The sequence below is a fragment of the Ovis aries genome, chromosome 1 (assembly GCF_016772045.2).
Source record: "Ovis aries strain OAR_USU_Benz2616 breed Rambouillet chromosome 1, ARS-UI_Ramb_v3.0, whole genome shotgun sequence".
Lineage (NCBI taxonomy): Eukaryota > Metazoa > Chordata > Mammalia > Artiodactyla > Bovidae > Ovis > Ovis aries.
Genome location: NC_056054.1, coordinates 253,266,633 through 253,281,291, shown reverse-complemented (window position 1 = coordinate 253,281,291; position 14,659 = coordinate 253,266,633). Strand labels below are relative to the sequence as shown.

Sequence of the window (14,659 nt, the reverse complement as noted above, 5' to 3'; positions counted from 1 at the left end):
GTTGGAAAAAGAGAAATATTTTTAAATAAAATAATTTTACCACAAAAGACTAGCAATTAATTCCAGAATGAATTATAAAATGACTAACACAAGGTAAAGTAAATTTGAAACTGTTGGACTGACAAAGTCTCAGTGTACATCATTTATTCCAACATTCTGTACCTCGACATCCTGAACACTGGATAAAAAAGTTGATTAAATCCAGAAGTGCAATGTCCCTGTCTTGTTTATATGATTCAATCCAGTCATCGACCACAGACTGTGGGGGGGTGGGGGGGAGAAAAAAAGAAAGAAAAAAATTTTAATTGACATTACAGCAAATGAATTTTCGATAAATTATTGGTTTTCTATGTGTAGCTATTTAAACAAGAAAACTACTTAATTAAATCACATATATAATATATATTAAATTATATATATAATATAAAATTAAGACCATATATAATAAAATACATTTTTCCCTACACACAAGGACGATTCAAAATTAGGAACTCAATTCAATTAATCAACAATGTAACGAAGAAAAATAAATGATTATAATACCAGATCTCAAAAGGTATCTGATAAAAATCCTGGAGCCATGCTTAATAAAAACACATCTAGAAAAACTGGGCTTATGTGATATGTTGGTAAACAACATAAAGACAAAGGCCAAAACAGATTTCTTGTGGAAACTTTAACACTTTTCAGCTCTAAGAAGAATGAGGCAAGGATGTATCCCTAAGCATTTAACACATATTTTAAAGATTTTAGTTTATGCAAAAATTAGTAAAATATCAATAAGGACAATTCTCCTTTTCTACTGAGTCTCTACTAATGCAATATAAAGATTAATTAAAGATTTTACAACTGACAAAAGATAAAAGTACAAAATCAAATTTGAACATTAGCAATATTATGAAATATAAATGGATTGAGAAGGCTGCTCACAACTAAAATCATCTAAAAACAAATCGAAGGACTACATAAATTTTAATGAAGAACATTATAAAACCACCTTTAGGTTACAGAAAATGACTTAAATAAGTTCCATATTAAAAAAGCTTCATGTTGCATCAAGAAAGTCTTTCCAAATTGTTAGATAAATTTAATGTAATTCCACTTAGCATACTACCAGGCATAACTATTGAGAGTTTTGCTGGGGGTGAAGGGGAAGCACAGGAAATAGATAAAAATTACTTTTCAAAAGTTTTAAGTAAACTTTTATTTCTGTACTTAGCTACAACTATGTATAATTAATCCAGAAATCTTAAGATATTCCTTGATGAAAGTTTACATATACATGCACCTGTATAACCATAACCAAAATGCAAATATAAAAAACACCTCCAGAACCAAAACAGGCTGCCCCATGTTCCCTTCTAGTTAGTAACCATTTGGCAAGCAAATAGCTTAATTATTATTCCTTAACAATAGATATGCTTTTGAAATTCATGTCAATACTATTATGTTTTGTGTTTGATTTATTTCAATGTTTTAGCAGTGAGATTCAGTCATGTTACTATGTGTTATTAGTAATTCCTTGTTTGTACTGCTGGACAGCACTTCATTGACTTAACATACTTATCTTACAATCCAATTTACTACTGATGTACATGAAAGTTGTTTCCATTTTAGGGCTATTGCAAATAAAATTATTATGAACACAACTATACACATATCCTCACATAAATGTTTTTTCTGCTGTATACATACCTAGTAGCAGAGTTATTAACAAACAATACATATATATTGAGGTTTAGTATACAATGTCACACTATTTTCCAAAACAGGTATATACTTCCTCCAGCAACATACGATACTGATATTCAGTGCTCCACATATCACCAATTCTAGATCTCATCAGCCCTTTTATTTTAACCCATTCTGATTGAACATTTCTCTTCTTTAGTGATCTGAGGAGCAATCATATTTCCTTCTATGTTTAAGGGGAAGACCCTTTATTAAAAGCTGGTGTAAATAACAACTCTCTCTCAACACATTAGCGTCTGGTAGATTTGGTTTTTGAAGTATAAAGAAAATACAGTGGTGGTGGTAGTTGCTCAGTTGTGTCTGAATCTTTGCAACCCCATGGAATGCAGCACCCCAGGCTTCCCTATTCTTCACTATCTCCAAGAGCTTATTCATGTCCACTGAGTTGATGATGCCATCCAATCATCTCATCCTAAGAATCTAAAGTTAACTCCAAAAAGATAAGCCTTTCTTAGACTGGCAGACTGATAACTGTTAGAGACATTACCAAGTATGGACACAAGAATGTGGATGATACAACTTGCCATAATTTACAGGACCTTGGCTGATAGGTGAAGAGGAGGATAAAATAAAAACTTCATAAGGTACCTCAAAACTAAATAGCTGGGAACATTTTATAAAGAGGAAAAAAAAAACCATAGGGTACATACATGAGATAAAAGGATAAGATATATGGCACACTTCTCATAGAAAATAATAAAAGCCAGTGAATAATAGAATGATATATTTAAAGAAAGAAAGAAAGAAAAACTGCCTGTTGGTTGGAATAAAACCCAGCTTCTCCATCATCCCATAAAAATCAATGTCTGGAGCTTCCCTGGTGGTCTAGTAGTTAAGAATTCTGCCAAAGCAGGGGACATGGATTCCATCCCAGGCCGAGGAACAAAGATTCCATATGCTGTGGAGCAGCTAAGCCCGTATGTTGCAAGTACAGAGCCCATGCTCTACAACAAGAAAAGCTACCGCAATGAGAAGCACGCGCACTCCAATGAAAAGTAGCACCTGCTTACTGCAACTAGAGAAAGTACTCAAGCAGCAAGGAAGACCTAGCGCAGCCATATATAAATAACTGAATCTTTTTTAAAAAAACAAACAAACCAATGACTGAACAGCTATCCAAGAACAAAAAAAGATCCAGGAGATCTCTATAGTCACTTATGAAGTTTTAAGAACAACAAAACTGAGAACATTCACATTAGAAGAAAATGAAGGTTAAATTCAAAGAGTTAATCTCAAAAATATAAAAGCAACTCCTGCAGCTCAATTCCAGAAAAATAAACGACCCAATCCAAAAATGGGCCAAAGAACTAAATAGACATTTCTCCAAAGAAGACATACGGATGGCTAACAAACACATGAAAAGATGCTCAACATCACTCATTATTAGAGAAATGCAAATCAAAACCACAATGAGGTACCACTTCACACCAGTCAGAATGGCTGCGATCCAAAAATCTGCAAGCAATAAATGCTGGAGAGGGTGTGGAGAAAAGGGAACCCTCCTACACTGTTGGTGGGAATGCAAACTAGTACAGCCACTATGGAGAACAGTGTGGAGATTCCTTAAAAAATTGCAAATAGAAATACCTTATGACCCAGCAATCCCACTTCTAGGCATACACACCGAGGAAACCAGAATTGAAAGAGACACATGTACCCCAATGTTCATCGCAGCACTGTTTATAATAGCCAGGACATGGAAACAACCTAGATGTCCATCAGCAGATGAATGGATAAGAAAGCTGTGGTACATATACACAATGGAGTATTACTCAGCCGTTAAAAAGAATTCATTTGAATCAGTTCTGATGAGATGGATGAAACTGGAGCCGATTATACAGAGTGAAGTAAGCCAGAAAGAAAAACACCAATACAGTATACTAACACATATATATGGAATTTAGGAAGATGGCAATGACGACCCTGTATGCAAGACAGGGAAAGAGACACAGATGTGTATAATGGACTTTTGGACTCAGAGGGAGAGGGAGAGGGTGGGATGATTTGGGAGAATGACATTCCAACATGTATACTATCCTGTGAATTGAATCGCCAGTCTATGTCTGACGCAGGATGCAGCATGCTTGGGGCTGGTGCATGGGGATGACCCAGAGAGATGTTATGGGGAGGGAGGTGGGAGGGGGGTTCATGTTTGGGAATGCATGTAAGAATTAAAGATTTTAAAATTAAAAATAAATTAAAAAAAAATAAACCTGATTTTAAAAAGTGAGTTAATTCCTAGAAACAAACAACCTAGTAAGACTATCTCATGATGAAATAAAAAACCTGAACTAGCCAGTTACTAGCAAGGAGATTGACAGTAACTAAAAACCTCGCAACAAACAAAGTCCAGGACCAGAAGGCTTCACTGATGACTTTTAACAAACATTCTAGGAAGATGGTAGAGGTCTTCCAAACACATTTTATGAGGCCAATATTACTCTGATACCAAAGCCAGACAAAAATACACCACAAGAAAACGTCAATATTCCTGATGAACACAGATGCAAAAATCCTGTAGGAATATCAGCAAATCAAACTCAACAATGTATTAAAAGGATCATATACCTTGACTAACCCTGGGATTTCTTTGGAAGGAATGATGCTAAAGCTGAAATTCCAGTACTTTGGCCACCTCATGTGAAGAGATGACTCATTGGAAAAGACTCTGATGCTGGGAGGGATTGGGGGCAGGAGGAGAAGGGGACAGAGGATGAGATGGCTGGATGGCATCACGGACTCAATCGACCTGAGTCTGAGTAAACTCCGGGAGATGGCATGGACAGGGATACCTGGCGTGCTGCGATTCCTGGGGTTGCAACGAGTCGGACACGACTGAGCAACTGAACTGAACTGAAGCAGGATTTGTTCCAGTGATGCAAGGATGGTGCAAGATGCAAAAATAAATGTGATACACCACATGAATAGAATAAAAGATTAAAACAGCACTCTTGTCATCACTCCTATTCAACTCTCCTAGCCAAAGCAATCAGTCAAGAAAAAGAAAATGTATTTTAAAAGGTATATAAAAGGTATCCAAAAAGAAAAGGAAGCAATAAAAAAATGTTTTTGCAGATAATGACCTTCCATGTAGAAAATCTTCAAGACTCCATGAAAAAACAAGTCAACAAGTTGCAGGATGCAATAAGTTACAGGATACAAAATCAACATTCAGAAAACAGCTGCATTTCTATACAATGTAAAACTTGTATTTCTATATTAAATCAAATTAATAAATCACTAACTTTAATAGAAAACAATCCAATTAAAACCTGGCAAAGAATTTGAATAGTTTTACAGAGAACACATACAAATGGCTAAGAAATACATGAGAAGACACTCAACATTATTTAACCATCAAGAAAATACAAATTAAAACCGCAATAAGATATTAATGCCACCCCAGTTTGGAATGGCTATTATCAAAAAGATAAGACATAACAAGTGTTGGTGAGAGTGTGCACTGTTAGTGCAAATGTCAACTAGTACAGCCACTACATAAAGCAGTACAGATGTTCATCATAAAATTAAAAACTAGAACCACCACATACTCCAGAAATCCCACTTATGGGTATATATATATATAAAGGAAATAAAATCAGGATTTTATTGAAATATCTGCACTCTTATGTTCACTGCATTCACAATGGTCAAAATAAGGAAATAACTTCAATATCTTTTCTTTTTTTAATATTCCACATGTAAGTGTTACAGTGTTGTCTGTCTTTCTCTGATGTACTGAACCTAGTACAATGGCCTCAAGGTTCATCTAAGTTGTTGCAAGTGGCAGGATTTCCTCCTCTCTCATGGATAAATTAGTATTCCCCTCCCAACACACACATATAGTATATCTCAATAAAGGTGGAGAAAATTAAAAACAGGCTATATAGAATTTTGTATATGGCAGAAAGATACCTTCAAATAAAAGCAACATGAAAACTTCACAAAGAAAACTAAAACAAAACCAAGCAAATAGACTAATAAAGACTACTCCTGAAACACAGACAATCCAGACTGAATAAAAATCAATCACATGATATTTACAAGAGACATACTTTGAATATAACAGCACATATAGGTTATAGTAAAATGGAGAATAAATGTATACCATGCAAACTTTAACTATAAAATGCTGTTATGATTGTTATATTAGACAAAGAAATCAAAACAAGGAATATGACAAAGATTTTTTTAAAAACCTTATAATCATAAAGTGGTAAATAATCAGGAAGATAAAGTGATTACAAATTTTTATACATCCAAATAATGGAGAAGGCGATGGCACCCCACTCCAATACTCTTGCCTGGAAAATCCCATGGATGGAGGAGCCTGGTAGGCTGCAGTCCATGGGGTAGCGAACAGTCGGACATGACTGAGTGACTTCACTTTCACTTTTCACTTTCATGCATTAGAGAAGGAAATGGCAACCCACTCCAGTGTTCTTGCCTGGAGAATCCCAGGGACGGGAGAGCCTGGTGGGCTGCCATCTATGGGGTCGCACAGAGTAGGACACAACTGAAGCGACGCAGCAGCAGCAGCAGCAGCAGCAGCAGCAGTGAGTCCCCAAATACATAAGGCAAAACGTGAACTACAAGGAAAAATGTGCAAATAGACAACTATAGGCGAGATTTTTACTACACCTCTATTGATAACTGAGGGAAGAAGCAAACACAAAAAATAGTAAACATATAGAATATTTGAACAGCACTATTCATGATCTATTAAACATGATCTATTCAACATACAATCACTACACCAACAATTACAGAATACACATTCCTTTTAGCTACACACTGAACATTCACCAAAAGACCGAACAGCAAGCCTCTATGACTTCTCAAGGATAAAAAAAACACAGGGAAAATTCTCTGAATATGATGGATTTAAATTAGACATCAGCAACAAAAATGTTATCTGAAATATCCCAAATGTTTTGGTAATTAGGCAATATTTTGAACTGAATGATAATGAAAGTACAACATATCAAAATTTGTAGAATGCAGGTAAAACAGTGCTTAGAGGGAAATTTATAGCTTCATGTACTGTATAATAAAAGAAAGTTCTAAACCAATGATTTAAGCTTTCACCTTAAGAAACATACATTACATTTAAATGTTGGCTGCCCTCAGTTAAGGAGCAGAGAAAAATATTACCCCAAGATTACAAGAAAAAATCATTTCTAATAATATACCCACAATCTCTCAGAGAGAAGAACATGTAAAATACCAGTCACACAATCATTCTGGGAGCTAAGGTGACAGAGGCTCTAACATCCTCTATCACCTTTTAAGGTCATATAAGGTCATCCTCTATAAGAGGCTTCCAAGGTTGATCATGAGAAGTCCAAAGCCAGCTAATGGAAGAAAAAACATAGAAAAGCATGACAGATTTTTATAATTCAGCTTTGGAATAATACTTTGTCCAATACTTCATTAGCAAGAACGTATAAACTAGCCATATCTAGATAAATGGGAAGCATGAAGTCTGTTTTCGCCAGTACCTTTCTGGAACTTTATCCACTATGAAAAAGGAAAAACAAATTTGGTAAGTGGCCAGTCATATCTGCCAAAATCTGCCCTCTTGTCTATAAATATTTATATATTTCTTCTTCCTACATAGAAAAAGTACGCACCTGCCTGGATACTTTAAGTGCTGCTTACTGGGGCAAAAGTATCAATCTAAAATATTTATAAAAGAATGTTTCACAAAATTACATTATATGTGTACAGAATAAAATATAACTACACAAATGAGCTATTTCAATATGGTAGCACTAATGATTTAAAGTTATTTGTGACATGTTAAGTGAAAAGAGAACTGTATGATTCTACTCTTAGTTGATATCACACACATGCATTTATAGTAGCATAGAAAAAGATATGCAAAAATTCAAACTGTGACACTGACAGGCTTGTCCTCAATTCATTATAAAAAGTTTAAATCTAAGACTTTACTAAAATTATAATCTGAGAAATTATAGATCCTCAAAGAGAAAACCACAAGCCAGCAATTAAATCACAGATAACAGTGAAGTGACAAAAATTATGACACTTGCTGTTTTAACAGTCTACAAAGGTAGGACAGTATAATAAATTTATAGTAGTTAGAAGTATAGCTTAAAAACTGAGAAAGAAAAACTAAAGCGAAAATAAATGTCAAGAGTAAGAACAGGAAACAGAAAAAATGTGGAACAGAACAGTCAATATCATAGTTTAAAATGAGTTTCAGATTTGCTTCTAAGCATCATAAAGTAAACCTAAAAGAAAGATTTTAGATATTTTTTCAACACTGCTTTTACTAATATCATATACATGTCTTCTCGGAATGCAAGTAAAAAAATAAATATGACATAGGTAGACTGAGAAGAGTTTTTTTATTACTCCATGAAACTAGACTGTTATTTTAACCTCAGATACAAGCTAAAATATTCTTCTTTCAGAGTTCTCTAAAGGCTGTTCTTTGTTGTTGATTTTTGTGTTAACTGCAGTTTCCGGCCAATTTGATCACCTTATCACTGTCCTTTTACCCAACTGTATTATTGCTTAGAGAAATTTGTTTTTAAACTCAGATAAATGCTGTGACCCATCATGTGACAGGGCAGATTTTATTCCGGAGTTAGGAATAGAATCACATATTGCAATATAATTCCAATGTCATTTTTCAGAAAAATAAACCACTTTCATACTTTTACTTGACACCAATCTTGTTCTGTTCTTCTTTTGTTTTGTATTATTCAGTTTTTGAAATAGAAAGCAATTTCAACAAGTACACTTTTCAGTTTAACATGATAACCTAACTAGGTCTGAAGTTGAGTACTGTAATAGTGATATGTAAGTAAAATGGTACAAACACGTTAAAATGATATTTTAAATATCAGTTCTCTTTAAGTTTTTATATTCCTGGCCTCAGGGGAACTACAGGGGATTATTACTGTAAGGTGAGTTGCCTCCTACTCCTAAAGCTGGGAAAACACTATCCAGTTAATAGAACTATTGGTTAGTGTGATATTCACAGAAATGGAGGCCATGACAACACCCACTGGATTTGGCCATCCAAATTAAAGTGAGCCTTAAGAAGGCAATGCAAAATAATATGCCTAAAAGAGTCAGCAATCAAGAAGGAAAAAAGAAAATCAGGTATGTATGAAACAGATGGAAGATTTAAAGCATGAAAAGACTTTCTGGAAGTTAAAAAAAAAAAGACTATCAAATTTAAATATTCATTGGACCAATTTAAGAATAATCACAACAAAGAATAAATTTAAAATCCTGGAAGGTGAATGGGGAAACAAATCTCAACACAAAAATATAAAAATGGAATTCATGAGGAAAAGGGTAAAGTCGAGATAAAATCTTATGTCAGAAAGCCTATACAAACTCCACTTCTACACACAGAGCATCCAACCTGCCTCTCTCTTAAGAAAGCAAAGAGCTGCCAACACCAGCCATTTAAGGAAATCTTCATCAGTTACCAGTTTACTGTGCCTCAACTCCAAAGTTACCCTTCAGTTATCTGCTCTGTACTAATGAGCAGATACTTCTCTCACAGTAAAGCACTATTACTTCTCTTTCACAGTAAGCACTATTTAAGCTTTATTCGCATATAGCTCTGGAAGAATACTGCAGGAGGAAAGGGGCCTCTCTTCCTTTTCATATGTCAGTCAAGTTATTCTTGCTCTTAACGTATAGTCCAATAGCAGCAACTATATAAAAGGAAATCCAGTGGTGTTTATCCCAGGCTCATGACAAGAGTGTGCCATCCTTGGGCAACCTTATGCCCCAGCCTGGGATTAGTGATTGCCCTTGTGATGCAGGCCTACTGACGCAGACACTGGCATGCTTCAGGGCTCATGCTGGCAGCAGTGCCCTCATCTTTCATGTACAACTGTCTACCTCGCTTAACATGGCTATAACTCAGTACTGTTTTCTGCTGCCCAGTAACTGTGAACCAGCTCTGGTTAAGGCAATCCAGTGAACTTCTCTGTTATTTAATAGGCTCTAACTCCACTTTCTCCAATAAGGTTTGAACTCCTGCCTAGGGAACCTTCTGTCTTTCCTTGAGAAATCTCCTTCAGCCCTAGAAGATTTAGTGTTATCTTTACATCTTTATAGTTACTCTTCTATCATAGTTTAGTAATTATGTATAATACATTTTACCAATTCAAACTGTTGTTTCCAACTCCCAACTGAATCCAGATAGGTACAGAAATAGTCCTGGGAATGGTTCCAAATGATAAACTAGTAAATATGAGATTTGGGGACTGGTTTGGTCATATCCTGGGGATTAAGCACAGGGCTAAGATCCTGGCCAAGCAAATGGGATGCTAGTAATATATGGCAGACAGCAGTTTCAGGAAACCAGTGAACCTTTCAGCTGTGCTTTATCGTGATAAAGTGTCAACTCAAGCACATGCCTTTGGAACTTAACTGGCTCTTTATATGCCACTGGGTTTCCCAAGTGATGCTGATGCTAAAGAATCCGCCTGCCAATGCAGAAGACGTAGGAGACCTGAGTTCAGCATCTGGGTCAGGAAGATCCCCTGGACGAGGGCATGGCAGCCCACTCCAGTATTCTTGCCTGGAGAATCCCACAGACAAGAGGAGCCTGGCGGGCTACAGTCCATAGGGTCACAAAGAGTTTGACATGACTGAATGGCGTAGTACAGCACATGATACCTACCATTACGGTAGTAATGATGACAATTGAGCACTTAGAAAATGAAAAGCTCCAGTCCATTAACTCTCAGCTTAAGTCACATTGTGAGAACCAGAGAGCTGACACTGCTGAAAGCCAAACTCAAAATTTAATTGTGTACACTGCTGAATTACAAACATCAGCTAAATTCAGTCTCAAGTTTCTCATTGGAAAATTAAAACCTTAATGGGGAAAGAGTAAGATCCTGAAATTCGAATGGAGCATCGAGCTGGTCTTAAATGAAACTGAAAATTTTGACTCCTTGCCTACTCCCTAACCCTCCACTAGTAATTAGGAACCTCCTATACATTAAAAGACACTTACTCCTTGGAAGAAAAGTTATGACCAACCTAGATAGCATATTGAAAAACAGAGACATTACTTTGATGACTAAGGTCCATCTAGTCAAGCCTATGGTTTTTCCAGCGGTCACGTATGGATGCGAGAATTGGACTGTGAAGAAGGCTGAGAGCCGAAGGATTGATGCTTTGAAACTGTGGTGTTGGAGAAGACTCTTGAGAATCCCCTGGACTGCAAGGAGATCTAACCAATCCATTCTGAAGGAGATTAGCCCTGGGATTTCTTTGGCAGGAATGATGCTAAAGCTAAAACTCCAGTACTTTGGCCACCTCATGTGAAGAGCTGACTCATTGGAAAAGACTCTGATGCTGGGAAGGATTGGGGGCAGGAGGAGGAGGGGACAACAGAGGATGAAATGGCTGGATGGCATCACTGAGTCGATGGACGTGAGTCTGAGTGAACTCCGGGAGTTGGTGATGGACAGGGAGGCCTGGCGTGCTGCGATTCATGGGGTCACAAAGAGTCAGACATGACTGAGCAACTGAACTGAACTGAAACAGGTGGAAATAGCTTGCCTTCCAGTGTCTAAGAACACTAGCCCTCTTTGGCTTAAAAATCTTCTGATAATCTCATGTGGAAAAATTCTTGAAGGGTTATGCTCATTTTCCTAAAGACCCGCCACAGTCAACTCCTTTGGCCATTAGATTCATAACTAGAGTCAAAACTCAGCATGATCCTGGGGGGACAGGTACACACTATGACTCAAAAGGAAATAGCTTACATACCCAGAAGAAACTCGAGAACCACGTGTAGAGTGGATTCCTGAACTATTTGACCACAGAAGGTAAAATATAATGTCACATCTGGGCAAATTAATTGATTCATGGGTACACTTAGCAGAGAGAACAGATTTAATATACTAGTTCATGTACCTGAAAGTGGTGATCACTATTATCTAATTGGTGCAACAAAAGCTGGATTTAAAGGTTGAGATGTCAGAGCTTTCTTGGCATTGATATGGAAGGAAGGAGGAAAGAAGGTAGTGATTTAGGGAGCTGAACTGGACTTATCATGTGAGAATTTCATATTGACATTTCTCATCTATGCTACACAAGAGAGCACAGAGAGCATTAGTGCAGGGAGGAATGACATCTACCTTCCTTACAAAGGTCTGTGATTACTCTTCTTTGTGAGCCTGGTAAGAGTGTAGGGAATGTGGTCATGAAGAAGAGCTTCCAGGCTTCAACAGAGATGATGAGAGTCAAGGTAACACAGCCCAAGAGGATATACTTAAGCACCAAAGACAAGGTAGGTACATTACCTGTACAGGGCATCAGGGATGTACTTATCATCAGAATGATTTGGCACCAGCTAAAGGGTTACAGTGCCCCCAGGAACAAAACAGGTGTGGAGTCCATGTTTACTATGTTTATTTTATATAACAGGAAAAATGCTAGGTCTTGTAGCCAAAAGTCTGTCCCCAACACATAGTGCAGAGTTAAAGCCTTCTCATCAAGTTAACTTTTCACCAAGAACTTAAAGCCTTCTCACTTGCCAAATCTGAGTTAGCTCACAGATGCAGAGTTGGCTAAATAAAGTGGAAACCAGGTCCCTTGCAAAAGGACCTTGCAGAAGTTAAGTCACACCATATACCCTCCTCTTAACCTTCTCCAGAGACTTGCAACCACTAATTAGAGGTATTATATATCATAAAAATGAAATAGTTTTTGATAAACATTGTCTCTGAACAGCCTTTAATTCCTGGCACTGTGGTTCAGAAGTTAATTTAAGAAGGAGGTTTATGGGGATACATGATATATGAGTCAGGTGACATACATGGAGTTGTTAACTCCAGCCCGACCAAGAATGAGGCCAAACGGCCCAGGAATTCACCCTGTGGTTATTTCCTTGGTTCCTGAACATATACTTGGAACAGACATACTTGGCAACTGGAAGAAACCCACATTAACTTTCTGACCTGTGGAATAAGAGGCATTATGGTAGGAATGTCGGAAGAAAGTTCATGGAACTTCCTTTCCTTACCAAAGTAATAAACTAGAAGCAATACAACATCCCTGGGGGAATTACAGAATTTAACCGAAGACTTCAAAGAGGGAGAAGTAGAGAAATCTATCTTTTCCCTACTAAACTCATCAGGTTGGCCAACACTGAAGGCAGATGGAAACTGAAGAACAACTATGGATCACTGTAAGCTTAAAGAAGTGGTAACCTTCAAAGCATCTGCAGACGCTGTCAATTGATATGCAGCTACCAACCTGGTTGGGCTACCCATGTGGGCTCCCTGGTAAAGAATCTGCCTGCCAATATAGGAGATGCCGGAGACATGGGTTTGATCCCTGGGTCAGGAAGATCCACTGGAGGAGGAAATGGCAACCCACTCCAGTGTTTCTGCTGGGAAATCCAATGAACAGAGGAGTTTGGTGGATTACAGTTGATGGGGTTGCAAAGAGGTGGACATGACTGAGCACACACACACACAATTTGGCTAATGTCTTTTTTCCTTATTTACAAGGACCACTCAAAGTCAGTTTCTTTACCTGGAATGGACAAGCAAGTACAACTTCCACAGTGCTGCCTCAGCATTATGTTAATTTTCCTGGTATCATAAACAGCTTCGTGGTTACGTACATCTCCCAATCTTTGAGAGTCAGGAATCTAGATACAACTCAGCTGAATCTTCTCATAGGGTCTCACAAGGCTGCAATCAAGGTATTTGCTATCCTACATTATCACTTGGAGGTGCAAATGAAAAAGAATCTACTACTAAGCTCACTTATGTTGTTGGGAGCATTTATTTCCTTGTGGTTGGTTAAAGAATTGAGGACCATGACCAGCTGCTGGCTATTTGCTGGAAACAAGTTGCCCACAGTTTCTTGCCACATGCACTTCCCCAACATGATCAATTACTTTGAGTCAACCAACAATCAGAATCGTTAGACAAAATCACCTAGCAAGACAGAATCTTGTATAACAAAGGGTAATTTAAGAATTGCACTCCCATCACCCTTGCTGTAACTGATGGTTAGAAGCAGGTCTCAAAACAGTCAATGGGATGAGTCAAAAGCATGAATAATAACAGGAAGCCATCAGGGGCAACACTTCAGTCTACTGCCAAAGCAGTCCACAGGTATCCTGATCATCTCTACATGTCACAGAACATCACATTAGTTTACTATTTTGATGACATGCCCCAACCACTGAATGCCCAAATACTTAACTGAGATGGCCATGGGGCCCCTAATGTTTTTAGGTACTGCCCTCTATTTTGCATATATATAAGGTTTGCTCGTATTTAATAACTTCTGTTCATCATATTCAATCAGCAAAATGCTGCCAAAAATAATAGTGAGTAATTATGTTGAATAAATACCAGAAGAAAATGTTGAAAGAAATGAAAATATTATTTTGAGAAGCAGGACTGCAAGTAAGTAGGTAAAGTCATGACAAATTGCAATTATAGTCCCTGTACTCTTTGATTTCTCTAAAAAGTCATGTACATACATATAAATCAACTGGCTTACAAAAGGAAGAAAATAAAGATATGGATGAGAAAAACTAGGTGAATAAACAAAAACAGATATGCTGAGTAGAAATGTAAACATTAAACTAGAATTTAAAATTAGAAACACTAAACAGAAAATAGATATTATATAATTCTAAAAGGCTAAATACTAAAGAAAATTAAACAAGTAAAACATTTCCTTTAAGTTTGCTTTTAGAATTCTCAACCCAATTATTTTTCATATAACTTTTTCTAATTGTTTCATGACATAACTGTGTATATTTAATTCTCTACTACATTTTTTAAAAATTATTTTCTTATTTTTGCCTGTGCCAGGTCTTCCTTGCTCTGTGCAGGCTTCTGGTTCTGGTGGGTTCTCTTGTTCCAGA

The 14,659-nt window shown here is 36.9% G+C and overlaps 1 protein-coding gene across 2 annotated transcripts in view; it reads right to left on the bottom strand.

The window, feature by feature from the left end:
- STAG1 (STAG1 cohesin complex component) overlaps window positions 1-14,659 on the bottom strand; it is a 469,514-nt gene that overhangs the window by 266,074 nt on the left and 188,781 nt on the right. For both annotated transcript variants that reach the window (XM_060395498.1, XM_012102945.4), the window contains exon 5: window positions 163-259. In XM_060395498.1, the coding sequence (XP_060251481.1) occupies window positions 163-259 (97 nt within the window). The remainder of the gene's footprint in view (window positions 1-162; window positions 260-14,659) is intronic.